This window comes from Rhea americana, unplaced genomic scaffold (assembly GCF_003343005.1).
Source record: "Rhea americana isolate MKP2758 unplaced genomic scaffold, rheAme1 scaffold_206, whole genome shotgun sequence".
Lineage (NCBI taxonomy): Eukaryota > Metazoa > Chordata > Aves > Rheiformes > Rheidae > Rhea > Rhea americana.
The window spans coordinates 1,452,537-1,471,562 of record NW_028186217.1 but is presented as its reverse complement, the minus strand read 5'-3'; the positions used below and the strand labels follow the sequence as shown (position 1 = coordinate 1,471,562).

Below are 19,026 nucleotides of genomic sequence, written 5' to 3'. Positions count from 1 at the left end.
ACCCAAGTGGCAGTGTAAGGGTTCATTAGTCTCGCTAAGCCTCTGCTTTTCTGTCTAAAATATGCAGGTATAAGTAGCCTAAATTAAATGTTTGTTTATAGGGTAAAATATCATTTAAAGTCTTATTTTTTTTTGATAGAAGAAGCTTTAAAGTGCAGCACACTATCAGGACAATGCTTTATTTGCAGAAACATTGRCAATTATTGACTCATTTTCTTGAATAATGTTGTTGTGTGGTAGAAATCTACAGCTTACTTCCCCCAAGCACATATAGCTGACATTTTCCCATGGAAAACTCAGATGTGATACCATATTTCACACTAGGAAACTGCTACATGAATTTATCTTAAATTGCTGGTGAGTTAAAGTAAGAGCCTCTTAGAGTGAGGGATACAAGGTGTGGTTGGGGAGGGTGAGTTAGGACATTTTGTTTGACTTTTTTGTGCATTGTRTGTGTTTTTGTGACATGTCAAAGAACGCCAACTTCTTTACTCTTTTGACTGATTAGAAATTGTACAAGTTGCCAATTAATTTGTCTGCTTTTGATACAGATACTAACTGAACATCCGTGTGATTTGTGAGTGTCCAGCATTACAAGTCTTGCTTTCTGAATTGCATTGTGAGAAGCTTTGGAAACCCTGCAGGAGTGATGCTGCCCGGTGCAGCTGGCTGGGCTGACTCGCTCCGCGGTGTTGGCGAGGGAGTGAGTGGGACTGTCACCCCTGGTGCTGCGCCAAGCGCTCGCCCTCCGCCGGCTTCAGGAAAAAGGCAGCATGCTGAGTAGGAGTGTCCTCAGAGACACCAGCTGAACCGTGTTGATGCAGAAACTGGTATCTTTCGGAAAGTATTAGCAAATCTCCTCACTCTGTTATTTATGTCCTACCAGACCTTCTGATTTTGAAAACTCATTTTTAATTTAGCACGTTGCCATGTTTAATCCTATGAAACACAAATTTGAATGCCACTTTRGTTTTTGTTAAAAAAGCAAAAATCAATCAAACAAAGCCATCTCCACCTCTGGCGTTCTGAATTTGCCTCCTAATTTGCTTCTTAGCTTTGTAATTTAAATGGGGCGTCTCAAATAATGAGCTGGCTACTATGCRAGGCAACGCAGAGTTTCAAAACTCCGCTAGAGAAAGAAATGCAGAAGCTGGCTTCTCTGTTCACATTGCTGTCCATCTGCGCACACCAGAATATTAGTTCAATGAAACAATTTTTTTTATCTTTGTGAGACAGCAAAAGACTGCAAGAGCTGAATCTGAATTAAGTTTTATTATATAAAGGAAATTATTCTCACTTTTGCAACTTTGTATTTCATTCCAGTGAAATGCTTCCATCTTTATCATTACAAGTAAATGTCTTCTTCCATAGAAATGATGCATTTACCCCATTTTGCAATTGTATTCTTGCAAGCGTATTTGCAGGATACATTAGAAAAAATGCAGGCTTAATTCTACAATGATTCAATTTGTTCTGCTTGAAACACATCTGCTCTGTTAAACTAATCTGCTTTCTTTCCTGAGATATTTTTAATCTATTCTTTTGCATGCCACCCTTTCCATAGCTTCTTCTGATGCTGTATTTTTTTCCATTCAAGGACGTTTCTCTCCCATTTTCTTATTTAAATGTAAGCAGAGTTACAAGTCATTACTTTCATATTTCCTCCGAGTCCCATTGATTATTTAGCAAGTAGTGACACTAAATAGGTATTGATTCATATTAGGCTGGTTTAAATTGAGCAGAAGGGAACATAAAAGCTTACGCGGGGTCTGCACAGCTGAGGTTCCTGCTGGAAGGAAAAGCAGAGCGCACGTGCCCGCGGCGCGGTGGAGAAGGAGACCTCTGGTGCGAGATTTTGTAAAACTTTAAATTTTATCTTTTTCTAGTTTGTTGAATTACAGGAAGYTCAATTATGCAGGTGAGACAGACTAAATGAGAAAAGGCTACTGCTGTCTGTTTATGCAGCTCCACCTCCATGCGCTTCCCCTCGTGTACCTGAGCAACCCGTCACCCGTGATGGGAAAGTCGTGGTGCGGCGCTGGAGGTCCTCTGGGGCCTCTGCCTCCTCGGGGGTCTCCACCTAGCAAATCCGGAACGGGAAATCCATGCGAAAATGGGAAAGCAGAACAGAGGCGGGGTGTCCACTGAGCCCACAGGGTATTTTCCCTGGGAGACTGCCGCTTCTGGTGCGTCCGTAAGTAGAATAGCAACGTGTGCGCGGTGGGGGACGGCTGTGGTGGTGCTGGTGATCACAGGCTCCAACCATGCTAATGTCCTTTCTCCTCGTGTTCGGCTTTATCAGATCCCTGCAGTACAAAGCACTACAAAACACAGTTACTGTTTTTTTCTAACACCTTGAGTGCCTTCCCACGAGGAAGATTAGCTTAATTATAGATAAGAACTGAGCAGCACAAATAATAGCAGTAACACATATCTCTTCCCCAAGAAGTGGCGCCCACTCACTGTCATCTACTCCCCCTTTCCAGTAAAAGCTTGCCTTTAAAACATGCGTAAATGGTGAAAAAGTTCCTCTTTTCAAAATGCAAAGATATTTCCAGGTCGGTTCTATGTAGTTCACATTGCAGAGATGACTTCTAAAGTCAGGCAAGCATCTTTATTTTTCCACCATCAGTATTCATGAAGGACAGCTATTCCTCCGGCAAAACTTGTGCAGCATACCCTACCTGATGCCGAGGCAGGTACTCCCCTGTCTTTGCTTCTTCGGTCCTGTTGTGGTAATAGAGAGACACTTCAGTAAAGTAGTCTGATCCAAGTTGTCTTGCATAGATAGTTTTCAAGGCTGTGGTGGTTGTAGAGCTCCTGGAAACAGTTATCGTTTTTGGTTGGTTAGATCATGGTTTCTGCAAGCAGTGACTAAGATTTGTTCAGTGTGTGAAAGTTTATTTTTGAACTATTTGTAGTGTTTCCTTGACATAACGATGCAGATAAAAGTGCAACTTTGATTTCATCAGAATACTGCCTTCTGCATGTCTGACTAAATGTGGAGGACAGCAGATGTTTCACAGTACCAGCACAGTGCTGCGGGGAATCCTGCCGAGTGTGCCTCTCTGCCCAGGGACGTTGGAGAAGCATGCTGGTTTGACCAAAAATGCGAGGAGTTCCTATTTTCATGTTGGCCCATACATAAGCCTGTCCTGTCTTCAGGACAGACCTTCAGGTCTCCAGTGCGGTACCTCGTCACGCTGTCATCACGTGCAAGTTGCAGGAGTGCTTTCCACACCAGAGCTTAGGCATCTGGTTGTGACATTCTTCTTCCATTTGCTATTACCTTCATTTGAAGGATTCTTGTGGCTGTCAGACCAAAATAAATGTGTGATCTTGGAGGCAGAGACATAAAAGTTTTCCTTTCAGAATTATTGCCAGTTTTACTGACAAATTCTAAATGGGTAATCGCTGTGCAAAAGAAATACTGACAAACCAGCCATAAGATGCTGATTAGCAGAAGCATAGGAGTTGGGCACACTGAGATGAAACAGGAGGGTCTCAGTGCTTCTAAGAACATGTTGTCTTAAGATAAGAACCCATTTGGCAAGTGTTAAACCCATTGCAACTATTGAAGGAAAAAGTCCTTATGCATCCTTTGAATCATGAGACCTTATCTAAACTGGAGTTTTAAATTAACCCTTTATCACGTTTCTGCATCATAAGCTCATTTTCAAATGAGACTGACTAGTATTGCCGTAAGCAGAAAAGCTAGCGATGAAAAAGAGAGGAAGACTGATATCCACATTTTCTTTCTAATGGTGAATTTGGAAATGCTTCATTTCTGCTGATGATAATTTTAAGGCCCTTMCAGGCTTTTAAGAATGACTGATGATTTCACATGCCTCCAATCTGGAATAGCAAGCATGAATTACTTTAATGAATCTTCTCAAGAAAAAGCAAACACCTTCCTCTCAAAATCAGGTGGGGACAGGGTGCGTAAAAGCTGAGGTGCTTCTGCACACTGTCCAACCCTAATCATAGAATAATTYGGGTTGGAGTGGACCTCAGSAGATCGACTAGTTCAGCAGCATTTATACACACTTAACCAACGTGTTTTAGGCAGTATGTGTTAAATTAAACAATGAATTGAATACTTGGGGCTGTTCACATACATGATGAGTTGTACTTAGACAACAGTTGATACTTCACAATAAAATGTTACATAACGACCATAATACTGATCTTTGGATGCTTTTATTCCCTGAAACACAGTGGAAGGAAATTCTGTGTTGAAGCTCCTTGATTCCAGAACAGTTGGTGTGTTCTCCGTTTCTTTCAATTAAAAAGAAAACTCTTCAAATCCTTYAAAAATGTTTATAAAATCTACCAGAATACGTTACCGCAGATACTGTAGCCAGACATAGGTTTTCCCCATGCCTCCAAACCTTCCCTGGCCCTCCATGTCCTTCCACGGTGCCCGGCGTCCTGCGCGAAGCCCTGGCGTTGCCCCGGACTCGGCTCACGGGCAGGAGCTGGCCCCTGCCCTCGCCACCCTGCCCCGTTGCCAGMCTTGTGGCAAGGGGTTGGATCCTCGTTCTTTCCACGGAGATGTTAAAATTTTGTCCTTCTCCAAGGCTTGCGTAAGTACTGCTTAATTTCTTGGCACTGACCAAGCCCTTCCAGTTTCCGAGGAATTTTTGCTGATGCGGCGTTGATTATGCATCCGTCGCCCTCAGTCATTATTATCAGGCTAAAGTGCTTCCCCGGGAGCATTTGCTTGATTTTAGCCTGTAGCAATAATTTACGGTGTATCCAGTATTTTATTTAATTATCTAGAATTAAGTACTATCCTACAATTAAACAATCATACATTAGCCTAATTTCTCAAAGACGTAACAGGTAAATATTTAGGAAATAGATATGAACTTTTTGAATTTTTTAAAAAATAATAATGAATAGTTCAACTGTTGTTGCTTACTGAGTTTCTTTAAAAWTTGATAGCAACTTGTGCTTCAGGGCCTGATTTCTTAGGAGAATACACTAGTATCCTTCGAGTTTTACCTCAATAATAATTTCAAAAAAGATCCCATAAATAATGGAAAGTAGAAGATGATGGGAATGTAGCGTGTAAGCTAGCTGGATTTCATTTATAAATCTGGTAGTGTCTTTCTAAGTATGACTGGAAACTCTTTAAATGTGGCAGTACCTCCATGTACTCAAAACTGACTGAAAGCTAGTAAATCAAACATCGTGACCAATATATCCTTGCTCTGTATTTGGATGCCCTGGAGTTATAGAGAGCATTTCTTTAAAATACTGATAAAAATAACTATGCTACTAATCTACCTAAAAATGTATTTCAAAATAAAGGCCAGTAGGCTGAGGAACTACTTCCAAAATCATCCCAACACTGAAAAAGAACCGATAGTGGTRACTGTAGATAGTTGTATAGCTGTTATAAACTGGCTGTAAACTCGGAGTTACAAACTTGGAGTTTGATATGATATTTCACAGTTATAAAAACCCTTTTAATGGTTTTTCAGTTTGMAAATTAATCAAATTCAGTGTATTCTGAGAAACTTTTTGATGTCAGCGTGGTGGCGTGTCGTAGAGCRGAGCGAACGCCAGGGGAGCGTTTGCAGCAAGCCCTTGTTGCGATGAGGCTTGAGAGGAAGATGAGGAGGGCAAGCCGGCACCTCATCGATCAGCGCGGCTCAAAGACAGCTTTGTGTGGACGTCGTGATCTGCTGCCCTTCTAATGTCTGCGGTGTGGCTGAAGTGCTGTGAGCAGTTATCTCATGTGTTGCAGTGGGAATAAACCAGTARCAGCTGAGTGCTGGAAACTAGTGTTTTGGCTTCCGCTATTTCTTCCAAAGGCACTTTCACAGGAAATCCCTCATCTAAGAATGATGACTAAACTAGAATACAGAGAATATTTTTAACTATTTATTCAGATGCTTTTAGAGTTCTAGTTCCTAACGATTCGATATAACCATGTAGCAAGAACCTTTGGATTGGCCTTTATATTTCTTCCTGTGAGGCACTCTGCCTTCCTTAGCTATCCTGCTCTTCCCCAAAGAGTACTGAAAATATATGTCAATATTGAAAAGCATATTGCCTGCTACTAGTTCAGTTTTATATTAAACTCTGAAAATCATCTGTAAAGCTGCAAAAAATTCAACTTGGTGAGAGGGTAAAATAARAATAATAGTTTATCTGTTACATTTTCTTCATATAAAAGGTTAAGAAGWTGATTATATTTTTCCTTAATATAAMGGAAAACTTYGTACTAAATCTGTGTGTCTGACAGATTTCTTCTCAATATGATTGATTTTTATCCCTTGTTTTAAGATGCTAGTGGAAAGGCATATAGCTGAGCTTGCCTGCCCTTTCCTCATGAACTATACATGTTCTGGGTGGACTTCCCAGGCGCTCTCATGGCAGATAAACTCTGCTACTGTTTGCTGATGGCAAGATCATCATTGACTTCAGTATGAGCAGGGAGCTGGGCAACGGCTCTTTATATTATCTAGTCAACACTGGTTGGAGGGCAAGTGCTAGATCTCAAAGGCTTTGAGAACACTCCCAAACTTAGAAGGGATAAGGAACTTATTATGATGTAGACTTCAAGTCATCTTTTTCTTGAACTTCATCTTTCAGCAGTGTTAATGTATACTTGCCATTAAATGTATGGTATGTGTGTTTGTGTCTGATGCAAGATCATAAGGATATGGACCATACTCTTAGCATGTAGTGGATTGCTAGCTGATTTCCCCTTTTTCTGATTCCTAATCTGCTTTCTTCTCCTCTGTGAACTGTATCTCTTGTGTTGTGACCTGTGCAACACTCCTTGCTGGTGGCCAGCAAAGTGCCACCAACACAGGTCTCCAATGCAAAGAATTGCCATGGGAAGGAGAGCACTGGACATGGTGATGATTTCATTGTGTCATGAAAAGTAGGACGGCTTCGGCCAAGAGGACTGAGATAGTCCTCCCCTTCACCAATACGTCCTCCCACCTGGTGACCACCCCTCACCGAGCTGGGGCAGGCGAGCCCCAGGGTCCTGCATCCCTCAGGATCTCCAGGAGACCTKCCACCACATCCCCTCCGCTCGCTTTCCTGTTGCAGGACGTACTAATTAGCTGTGATTTTATAATAGCATTAACGAGGGTAATAGCTCTGCTGTGAGGTGTGCCGCAGGGCAGTGGGTGCTCTCAGGGCTGAAGAATGGGTCCGTGCTGGGCGTGGGTGGGTAAGGGGTGGGAAGCCTTTCTGGCCAAAGTTTTGTTCTCGRTCAGCCTCCTGCAGTTGTAAGCTAACTCTTGATTACTTCAGTAAAAGAGCCATATTTCATTCCAGTTATTTCTCCCAGAACAGTGTATGTTTGAAAACATTAGCAAGATGCTTTTGAAAAATGGTTTGTAAAAATGTGAATGGATATGGGTTTCTTTCTGAGAGGATCAGATCAAATAAACCCTGCACAGCATTTAGTAAAAGAGAAGTTAGATGAGCTGTTATTTGATCTGAAATACTTGGATGCTATCCAATTGAAATTTGCTCCTGACCTCCTAAATGAATGGGCTTTAATATTYGGGAATATGAAGAAATCAAAAAATTCAATGACCGTGCCTTTTCAGATTGGTAAATTAGCTGTAAGGAAAAAAAAGTACAAATTTCAAGCTTTTCAATTTGCTAAATCGTTTATTTAATGTTTGTAAAGATATGTGCTGCAGCAGCTGCACATGTATTCATACAATGTTATAATTATAGCAAATGGATGATAATTAAAGGGAAATCATGAAAACTGGAAAATGATCAGTAATTTATTCTTTGCAGCTATGCAAAAACTGTACTTCGATCATGTATTCTCTTAAAAATTGCAGGTGTTGTTAAAGTGGATTATGGTGATGTATCAGTGAGAAAAGCACTGAGAGAGACGCTGAAGTGCAAACCCTTCTCGTGGTACCTAGAAAACGTCTATCCAGACTCCCAGATCCCACGGCGCTATTACTCACTTGGTGAGGTATGAATTATTTACTTTATTAAACTAAATTAAAGCAATAAGTAAATAGTGCAAATGGGGTCATTGCTAATAAGATGGACTGTTTCTGCAGAAATGAATAAAGAGCTTGTGAACATTCTCTATATTTATTTATCTTCCATCTTGAGCAGATTATCTTTTTTCTAAATCCTTCATAAGGGTGTATTGCCCCTCTGAAAATGTTCATCATTAAAAATTTATCTGTCAAATTGAGCAGTATATTGGAAAAACAATGATTGTGACTAATACTTATAAATTATTAAATAATACATATATACGTAGAGTAGAATAAGCCCTTTTTTAAAGTAAAAAGTTTTTATTTGCTTATACTGTGTTTTCCAGCAAGGATGCCTAGAGCTGAATATCACAAACATACCTGAAAATCTGATGATTTGAGCAGAACCAAGAACTGAAGTCTCTTTAGAATTCGGAAAATTTACTATTAAAAATATTCTATTGAGTTGTACCWAAGCTGACTTTTAAAAACTCTTGAATGCTTTGATTTAAAGATAGCAATTGATAGAACAGCAACCAGAAGAACATATGGTGTTGTTACATCCAGGAAAGTAATGTACTGTTGAAACTTGCAGCTGCGCTGAAAAACAAAAGTCACAGCAGGGTTTCTAGTTTAAACATGACAAAATAAAGTGAAACGTGGTTTTACGGCAAGGAAAGAGCTTGTCTGACAGATGTCAAATAATACAGCTCTGTGTGGTATTGTCAGGCTGGAAAACAGAACTATGTGAAAATAATAAAATAGTTATTAAAAGCACCTTATTTTCACCAACACGGCTGCGGTTTCCATGGGAACGGCAGCCGGGCAGAGCTGTGGGCTGAGGCTCACGCTCGCAGCCCGCGGGGAGCGCTCGGCGCGGGGCTCGGCTCCGYGCGGCACGCTTCGGCCTGCGTGCGAGGAGCGGCGGTGAAACGGTAATTTTCACCCGTTCGGGATGATCATCCTAAATTTGCTCGTGACTTCCTGCACGGCAGCGCAGGCGTAACCTGAAATCAGGTAACGTTCGCGTTTGCTTTGCTTGTGTCTTAGCACCACCCGACGTTTTAGAAGCAACGATCAGCGTTACGTGACGTTTCAACTTGCACTGTATTTGGCTGTTGCCGGTAGAGCTTACTGAAATATRACTGTTGCTTTTATAAATGAAGGGCACAGTCTTGAGCTGAGATTTCGGAGGCGTGGATTGCCCAGAACTGAATTTCCCAAGAAGATTAGAAAGCATATGCATCACAGACTTAATTAGCAGATCCTGAAAATTGCCAAGCTTTTATTTGAAACTAAGATTTCCATTCAATTAGAACGTAACTGCTGTCCAGCTGGATTTTATATTAGATCTAAACTTCCTRGAAGGATGAAAATACGCCTCTGAAAGGGCATATGGCTTGTTGCAAAATGTGGCGAATGTCAACTGTTCTTTAACTTTACATTTTACTCGTGTAACATTGAAACTGGATGCAAAGTAAACACGAGACAGGAATTATTTTGTGAACCCAAGACATAATGACTACAGAGGAATTTTCAAAAAAGTGTTCGTTTTAATGAATCAAGGGTTGCAAAACACAAGCTTGTTTTCCTTGGAAATGTTTCAGACTCTGTTTCTACAAAAAGGTGATTTAAGAAAAAAGGCTTGAAGGGAGCTTTCCATGAAATTGAGTTTGTCCTGGGAAAGTTGAAGTAGCTCAGCAGGGTGTGAAATGAGGATTTTTCCTGGGTCAAAGATGAAGTTTCGGCAGTTTTCCCGTTTACTCGCTGCTCAGGATTGGAGTGGCTCCCAGTGCTCAGACTGTAGTGCTTTTTAACAACAAACGCCCGGCCGTTTTGAGCTACGGTTTGGACGCGTCGTCCGGACGCGGTGCCGGCGTCGCCGTGAGCGTGGCGGGAAGCAGCGGCGGGCAGAGGGGAGCCGAGGGCGGGAGCCCTGGGTGCCTGCGCCGGGCCCGGCCAAGGGCCTTGAGCTTTGGAAGCTGCTCGCAGGAGATGGGAAGCGGCCGACAGCAGCGAGGCGTTCATCATCGGAAAGCTCGAGGTGTAAAACCGGCGTTYCTGCTTACGGCCTCGTTGCCCTTTCCTTTAGCAGCACCTGGAGGATTGAAAAAGSAAGAGGTTATTCACCAGCAAAGGGCAGTGCTGCTTTCTGTGGGCTTAAAAATGCTGGAGTGGATTAAGAAGCAAACGCTTGAGTTCTGTTGATCCACTCTGTCCCTGCAGATTTATTGACAGATTCTACTATCTCCTTTTACTTATATTGCTGCTTTAAGCCCAAACTAGCGGCATTGATTTACTATTTACTTCAATGCCTGCTAAGCCGCCTGGAGTGGCATAATTACAGGATGAGTGATAATTGCATTAAACGTCACAGAATACGGAGTTTCAGAATAGTTTCACAGAAGAAGTGAGAGGTAATGCACGCTTTTACCTTGTGTCCTTTGGTAAGAAAAGCACCCCGTGCTGCTGAAGGTGGCAAGGGGCAGAGGGGCCCCGCTGGCGCAGCTGTCCGACCCGTCGAGCAGGAGGGCTAGCAAAGGGCAGGGGTCCTCGGCCCCCCTCCTGAGCAAACGTGCATTTTAAAAATACGTAAAAATAGGATGCTCTGACGCCTGCGCCCGCTGGGGTTGCGTGGGCTCGGTGCTGCGGCGAGGGGCCCGTCCCCYTCCGCGGGGCGGCGCGGAGGGCGCGTTCGCGAGGACGCTGCCGGGACAGTGCCGTCCGGCAGACGGGGAGCCGCGGAGCAGAAACTGTCCGTACGCGGCGCCCTGCCGGGGCCGGGAAGGACGGGGCACCTCGTGGGCAAACCCTCGCTTCCGCATTGCTCAGAAACGGCAGCGTGTTTTGCTCGGTAAACGAGACAGCACAGCGCACTGGAGGAGGTTTGACTCGAGTGCCGTTCGTGCTTGCAGTTAATAMGTAATTTAAAGTCTCGCTCGTTATACTTCTTTGTAATTATTTTCTTTTCTTTTCCTGATATTATGAATGTAACATGCTTGAACATTGGAACTTAAAACATTCATATAGTTGAATGCACAAATATGTACTTTTTCATGCAGTTATGTGTTTTATTCTGCAAAAATATRACATTTACAGACTTTTTTTAAAGGAGCATTTCATCTTTTTCTTTCTTCAGATCAGAAATGTTGAAACCAATCAGTGTTTAGACAACATGGGCCGCAAGGAAAATGAAAAAGTGGGCATTTTCAACTGCCATGGCATGGGAGGAAATCAGGTAAAAACCCCGAGCTATTCATTGTCTGTGCAGTAATTGCTTCAGTCTTCAATCCCCTGCACAACGATTGCCGACCAGCTTGAACTCGTCCCCGGTAATGCTACTGCTCGTCTCCCCAGTAGGCATTTCTTCCTTTCCACACAAAATTGACTATTATTATTTAAACACTAATTAATAATTTAAATTATTAGTTTAAATTAGTTAAATAAATTAAATTATTAATGGACTACTTAAACAAGCAGATTTAAACAAGCAAACTACTTATGGCTCAACATGTAGTGTATTTTGTCCGCAGTACTGTGTGATTTTGCCAAGATAGAAAAGTGTTTCATTGCAGCTCACATGCAGATGGGTTGGATCATCACAATAAAAACAATTGTATCAGTTAGCAAGCATATTAATGAAAATCCTAACATTTTTGACATTTTGAACTTCTTACCACTTAAGAGCTTGAAGAGTATTCAAAAAAGCCAGTTTTTCAAATAATGGCTGCAAATTTTGAAAACTTTTTGGTGCATATAGACCTTCATCTCTAAGTGTGTGAAGTGTCTGAGTGAATACATTCCTGCTGTTTAGTATGCAAATAAATGCATTTAAAGTTGCAGTTATTAACATTAGAAAATTTTATCATGAATCTTATTTCATCTTTTTGCTTCTGGGGAAGAATTCTTTTTTTATGGAAATGGATGAGAATCCAGAGGAGTTGTAGCAGAATCCATGCGTTTCTAAAATGTGTWTATGAAAAATAAAAAAWAAATTGTTCATGCAAATTGAGGACKTGGCTTGCATAGCTCATGTGAGTTATTCCAATACTAGTGAAGAATCAAATAGTTGGGCTGTGAGTTATTTCACCTGTGGTTTAGGTATGTTCTGATAGGAAGTGAAATGGTAAATGCTATGCTTCTAGCTCGTAATTGTACCGCTGTGTAAAGACCAGCAAACTTCACATGTCCTAATATCTCTAATTTAAATCAGGACAGTCAGCTGATAGAGGCTAAGTGCAGATAGCTGTAAAAAGATGCGATCTCTCGCGATGGGTTAGTTCCCAAGTCACGCAGAAGGCTCGGGCGGTGCAGAAGCACGTTGTCCTTCAGTTGAGAGCTGGAGGATTTGTCATTATGTTGACACGAATATTTCAGATAATCCTAACTAGGTTACTAAATATTCTGATTCTAGGTAGGTTACGATCACCGTTAACAATCTGTAAAATAAAACCTACAAATTTCATTGTGCAGCTGAACGCAGTCTTAGGACTGTTTTCTTTGCGTTGGGTGGAAGACCGTGCACAGCCCCGTTCTCAGGTCAGCCCTGGTGGGAGGTGGCTTTGGTGGTCGGTGAATGAGCCTTGTGCGGAGMTCGCTTGCGGGGGGGGCTTAGCTTTGCTTCGCAGTGGTGGGGTTTAAGGAGGAAGGTACTGAGGTTGACTCCTCGAACTCTGGCTACGTATGCATCGGGCAAACAGCTGTTAGTCTGCTTCCAAAATCAGGGCAGAATGACCTGTCCTCGTCGTGCCTTTCTTCCCACAGCTGGTTTCTGGTTTTGTAGTATTTCAGAAGAAATGYGTTCCCTTCAGTGGCCTGGCAGAGGGTGAGACAGTCTCTGTTTTTCCTGCCTACCATCATCTTGATGGGCTTAATGGTTAATCTCTTCCCGCGTTGCCATGGCAATGCCACCCGTTACTGTGGTTTTCCTGAGCGCGGGGCCTCTGCTCGTGACAGCGATCGCACCGTGCGACCCGGCGCGGGCAGGAAGGGGCAGGAAGGGGCTGTTGGTGCGGGGAGGGCCCGAGGGAGCGCGCGGCTGGCCGCTGCAGCTCCTGCCCGCCGGGGCGGTGGCGGAGTGCTTTTGCCATCTGAGATGTCACTTTTAGATAGAGAGCTTGATGGGTTTTATGTACAAATATCACAGCACTACGTAAGCAATAGCACAAATATGGTAAATGTAACTATCTTAGCAACTGACACTTCCGTCCGGTGATGGAAAGCTGGCCACAGTGTTCAGGATGRTGCAGAGATCGGTGAGGGCCCTGAGAGGAGTCCTGCCTGCGTGCAGCCTGCAATGCCCGGCACCCCCACCGCGAGGAACGCAGCCCGTCGCCCCGTGCAGGCCCTGCTCAGTCCCACCCTGCTCCTTCCCCTTCCTGCGTGCTGTCGTCAATAAAATCTCCTATGTTCCTTACTGAAGAACAGTCTGGTGGGTATTTCAGTATTTGAGAGCTTGCCTCAATGCATTGACCACAGTGGCTTGAAATGCGAATAGGGAGAAAGTTGCTTCAGAGCAAAACCTCTTCCCTGAGTCATGGAGAAGCTGGCGTTGGAGGCATCTCYGGAGACTGCCTGGTCCACTGCCCTGCTCCAGCAGGGTCACCTGGAGTAGGTTGTCCAGGACCRTGTCCAATTCAGTTGTGAATATCTCCAAGGATGGAGTCTGCACAACATCCTTGGGCCACCTACTCCAGGGTGCAGCCACCTCACAGYGAATCAGCTTATCAGCTCGTCTATGAGGATGTGCTGGGAGACCTGTGAGGATGTCATGGGAGCCTCTTCAGTTGGGGCTTGGGGCTCTTGTTCTTGGCTGCTGACTGTAGAGMCTGAAATATTCAGTGAGGCACTAAATATTTGTTGTCATCTTCTCATTGCACCTGTCTTCATGCAATCAGTTACGATAATCTTCTCCAATAAAACGAATGCACACACTATTACATCTTTGGTGCTTACCCACGGCCTCCCAAGTTTGACMCAAACCAGCGTTCAGATGTGGCAAACTTTTGCTCTTAATCTTGCTTACATAAGTTCCGTAGGGAAGTAAAATTTTTGGAAAGGAATGCATCAGAAATTATGATTCCACCAGGATGCTCAGCGTTTTGTCGGAATTAATTTTTAATGAATGTGAAGTTGTATCAGCCAGGATATTCTGCAGTGCTAATTTACCTGGTGGCATCTGTTGCAAGGTGACAACAGAATGAACATAGGTTTTGTAGATTTTAGTAAATGTATAAGGTGAACATTACTTCCTTCTGGCAATATWTTGTAATGAAAGCTCAGACTCAGTACTCACTGACAGTTAAAAAACATGAGTTGCTAGAGGCCTGTTAGAGGGCCGTTTTTGCAGGTTAGTTCAAAGTAATGGGTCTTTAAAAATGTAATGTTTCACAGACATGTTATCCTTTTCTCATTCACAGTAAAGATACATATTCTTAAATGCTTTTCAAATCAGAACAGTTTCTGTGTAATGGTATGTAGAAAGATTTTTGGGGGAAAATCTTGGTCTGTAAGGATATATCTGTATCCTCTGCCGATTTGTTTACTTCTGAGAACGGGTATAAATGTGCATGCTCTTTCACTCTGGAGACTTTTCTAGAGCAGAAGTCCCCAGTTATGTTCTGTAGAGTAATTTTTACCGTATTAATATTCAGACCAGATTTAAAAAACAGAGGGACATATTACCTTGTGATTTTCAGCGGAGTGGAGCTTGCTGGTAAYGTCGGCAGAGTGTCTGATTACAGCTCCAGGTTTGACCCTAGACTAATTCAGTCGTCACATCTTACATTTTTAGTTAGATAAACAGTTATGGTTATCRATATGYTATTRAGTCACCTAAAATCTAAAATTGGAYGTTTAAGTGAAAATACCTAGTTAATTTATTCGTGCTTCTGGTGAGGGTTACGTAGAAGAAGAGGGTGAGCAGTACTTGTGCACCTGATCACCAGCCAAAGCTCGAATCTCTTCTTGAAGTGTTCACTGGATAAGAGAACACTGCATGTGTTATAGTTTTTATTAATTTAGTGTATAGTTTGCTTTTAATTTATTTTATTCACTGAAACATTGCAATTAATTCCTAGATTTTGTGATTACTAAAAAGTAGCTTGGCCTTTCTCTGCTTTGCCTTATTCCTTTTTGCTTTCTTCAATCTCCTCATTCCTTTAACTTTGCTTTGTATTTAAGTTTTGTTTTTCTCAACAAACCCTTTGTGTATAAAATCAGTTATAGTTTATATTTTATTAGTCCTTTTTGCTGATATATGATTTCCCTTGCAAACTTTACATCATTCTTATGTATTGTACTTATAAACCTTTGGGGGCAGGAACTGTCTTAATACTCTGGATTTGTTCAGGACCCAGCACAGTGGAGCTCTTGGTGATCTTTAAACACAAATGTGGTAAGTGTGATTAACAGGGAACAAAGTAGCAATGGCTGCATGTTAAATAACAGAATCTTTCATTTAACACAATGCAAATGAGAATAACGTCTTYCTTTTAGAGTCTAGGTTAAAAATGAGTAGCTGCTACTTTAAATTGGTGGAAATAGTCACCAGGGCATGTGGAAAAACTAGCTTTAGATGGATCACATTGCAGTAATGAGGTCTAGGTGGATAAAATGCAGCATACAAGTATTTGCTGTACCTGCTAATAAGTGTGAGTTTAACATAACGTTGCTTTTCAGGAGTAAAGGGAAGAGCGTAGCGTAATTCGCAGCTTGCGATCCTGGAAGCATCGAGCACCTTTCGTTGCAGGCGGTGGGGTGTCCGGCCRTTACGAAGCGAGCGCTGTCTGCAGAACAAAACGTAACAAAACCCACCCCTCCAGAGCCAAAAGGCAGGTTTTATTGTGGCCTCTGTGCAGAAATGCAGCATGCATCTGAAACCCCAAAGCAGCRGCCGTGGTTGGGGAAAGGGCAAAAGATTGCATTGGGGAATACAGAGACTGTAGCATCAGAAAAYTGTGTTTGCCATTAACACAAAAAGGCTGGTTCCATGCTTATTCTTCCAGTGCCATTTTCTGGATATGCCAGAAAACTAATTCCTTGGCAACATTAAGAAACCTTGTTTAAATGAATTTGTTTCCTGCAGATAGGTGCTTATACTACTGTATATGTGTCCAGTAGATGCTGCCAACCGGAATTGTTTTCTTTTGTTTCTTTTTGTTTTATTGTTATTACTTAGACCATGYAGTATAGTTCCAGCTACTAGCTTAAATCCATGTTATCTTGTGGTTAGTACAGTGTTTTCCTTGAAAGCCACTTCTCACYGGACAGCGCTTAGATTATTCCCTGATATAGATGAATGTCTGCTTGATGAGATGAGCTGGTTTAATGGCATTAAAGAACTTGGTTTAGAAGGTTTAGAAGTAAAACTTACTGCTATTTTCAAGCACAGGAGTAGCCCCAGTGCAGTCAGTGAGCTGCTGAGGTGCTGTCAGTTGGACATATGCTCAAGTAATTTAACAGGGAATTATTCATTACTTTAAATAGCTTCTTGGTGAGATTTAATATCTTGGTGAGTTTGCATGCTTTTTAGTTTAGGTATTTTCTGTCAGGGTGCAAAGATACTGTTACAGGAACAAAAGCTAAAATCTGTTCTTCATTAAAATAGGGCTGGATAGGTACAATCCTGGATGCTTAAGGTGGAGGGCTGACTCTCTGAAGAACCATTTCCACATCGCAATGTTGCTAACGAGAACAGAAATGCTGTTCTTTACAGAAGTCAGATTAATCTCCCTAATCTGTCCAGTCCCCAGCAGAAGCCAATTTCTGAGGAAGTGAAGCAACATTCATTTCTGTTCATAGGATTAGACTGCATACTAAGCAAGGTGGGAGTGAAAATCAGTTTTTAATTTTTTCTAAAGAACTGTTCTCTAAATGGGGGAGTATGGGAATGAGATATTTTTTSCCTCAAAGGAGTAAAGTAATTGCGATGGACTTGCCTGTTGAACATTGGAAGAAAATCCCGAGACTGCCTGCCTGTGCCGTGAGATGCCTGTGCAATCTTTATTGGTATTTTTTATGTGTGTATTCTGGATTTGTTCCAGTGCTAAAATACTTAAGTGATTGTCTGGACTTGATAATTCAATGTGAGTTTGGAAATGAATAGGCAAAATATCTCCAAAAGTGACTTAACTGGAAATTTAAATGTAAGATTCCTGGATCTTTTTTAAATGGTAGTAAAATAACTTCAATTTGCATGTTTTGCCTAAGGTGACTTTTGGAGTTTAATGTGTAAACAATTTCAGGAGCAAAAGAAAAATACCTTCCCTGCAGCTTCTATTAGAATATTTTAAATCAATTATGAAAGGTGATTTCAAAATTTACCTTGGGAGTTCTGTGGATAATTAAAATGGTTGTCAGAATAAATTAGATTTTTCTGTACTTAGTTACGTCCAATTTACGACCGTCTTTATTGCTTTAAGTATTTCTTCCTTGGTTTTACAGATGCATTCTCAAGATTTAGTTCCACGTAACGAAGTGTAAAATAACCATTTATGGTCAATATTCTCAGCGCTAGGCCTCTTACGGGTTGGCAGAACAGGTGCCCCGCGTTCGAAGCTGGGGGAGGCTTCCCGCGCCGCCGTGGCGGACCCCTGCCCGCGCGCGGGTAACCGAGACCGAGCGGAGCGCTTCGCCGCCTCCCGGAGCCCCGGCGCCGCTTGCGCCTGGCCAGCGCTGAGCAAGCAGGCTGCTGTCTCGGACTCTCGTCGGGGGGATGCCGCGTTGGTTCCGTTTTCGTAGGGAGAAGTTAATTAATTAATTAAAAGTGCATCAGCTGCTACAGAAAGCYGCTGGCCACGCGTGCCGCCGCTCGGCTGCGAGCGCTGCCGCGAGCTCCCGACCCGGTCAGCCCCGCGAAGGCGATCCCTGCGGCTCGCGGCTGGGCTTGCTGCCGCTCCGGGGCCGTCTCGGGTTTGCTCGGGAGGAAGGCGCTAGCTGCACGGGCCGGAGCGTCGCGCCGTCCCCGCCGCGCGAGCAGGCTGCGGCTCCGTGGCCGTGGTCCCGGGCGGGCGGCGGAGGCGCWGCGAGGGGCTCCGGCCGGTGACGCAGCCCCAGCTGGGACTTCCCTAGCTCTGCGCCAGCCGCCGGTGTCTCCAGCGTAGCTTTTSTCCGGTGAAACAGCAACCAAGCCTGCCAGGGCCTGCAGCGCGCTGCAGCGTGTTGCGTGGAATATATTATTTAATTAGCTATAAGATGCAACATGGTTTGCCATCCTCTATTTTTATATGATGACATTAATATAATTACATCTGTAATTAATATGGGTGTAAGTAAAATGCTAGCCTGGTCGTTTTACGTCTTCTTAATTAGCATTCATTTTTCCTTCTTAAGACTGCGTGTTTTTCAAGCCCATCTTCTGTAACTGTTAATTCAGACATCACTTACTCTTTCAAAAGATGTAATGGAACAGTATATTGCAATTATCCGGGATAAGAGGAGAAAGAAAGATGGGCATGGAAGTAAATTTCAAAACGTGAGTATTTGCTTTTTATAAAACACAGAAGAAACCATCTGCTGTGTCTTTGAGGCTAGAAGAAAATGCCTGATGCTGACATGTTTATCCTGTTAAAAATCACAAATAATTCATAACTTGGTTGAGGAGAAATGGTAATAGATGAAATTTTAAGTAATGAGCATAGTGAAAGAAAATATTTGTATAGTATGTGCATAGAAGTATATTCTTGCACTGGACAACTAGGGAATGTTTTAGCTATGAATGAAGTAAATATGTTGGGACATTTTAATCCACGTTCTACTACAAGTCTGCTGAAATAACGTTAGTTATATATCAGAGCTTAATATTATAGCAGCAATAGTCTTTTAATTCAAAATCCCTATCTTAGATTATCCCACATTATCTTTTTTGTTGAGTTCTATACTTATTATTCCCAAAGTAATTTCAAAACAATGTCCTGGAAGGGAATTCTGTGAGGTCTTCAGGAATTACTGAGGAAAGTTGCTTTTGGGTTTTCTGTTTTTTCTCTTGAGGTGAAATTTTGGATGTGCATATAAAGGAGATGTTCATAAACAGTTAGATACTGTT

General features: G+C 42.5%; 1 protein-coding gene across 1 annotated transcript in view; it reads left to right on the top strand.

Annotated features, from left to right (window-relative positions):
• Positions 1-19,026, top strand: part of GALNT13 (polypeptide N-acetylgalactosaminyltransferase 13) — a 130,123-nt gene that overhangs the window by 96,920 nt on the left and 14,177 nt on the right. Inside the window, exons 9-10 of the mRNA XM_085304340.1 lie at positions 7,830-7,969; positions 11,122-11,220. Coding sequence (XP_085160466.1) covers positions 7,830-7,969; positions 11,122-11,220 — 239 coding nt within the window. The remainder of the gene's footprint in view (positions 1-7,829; positions 7,970-11,121; positions 11,221-19,026) is intronic.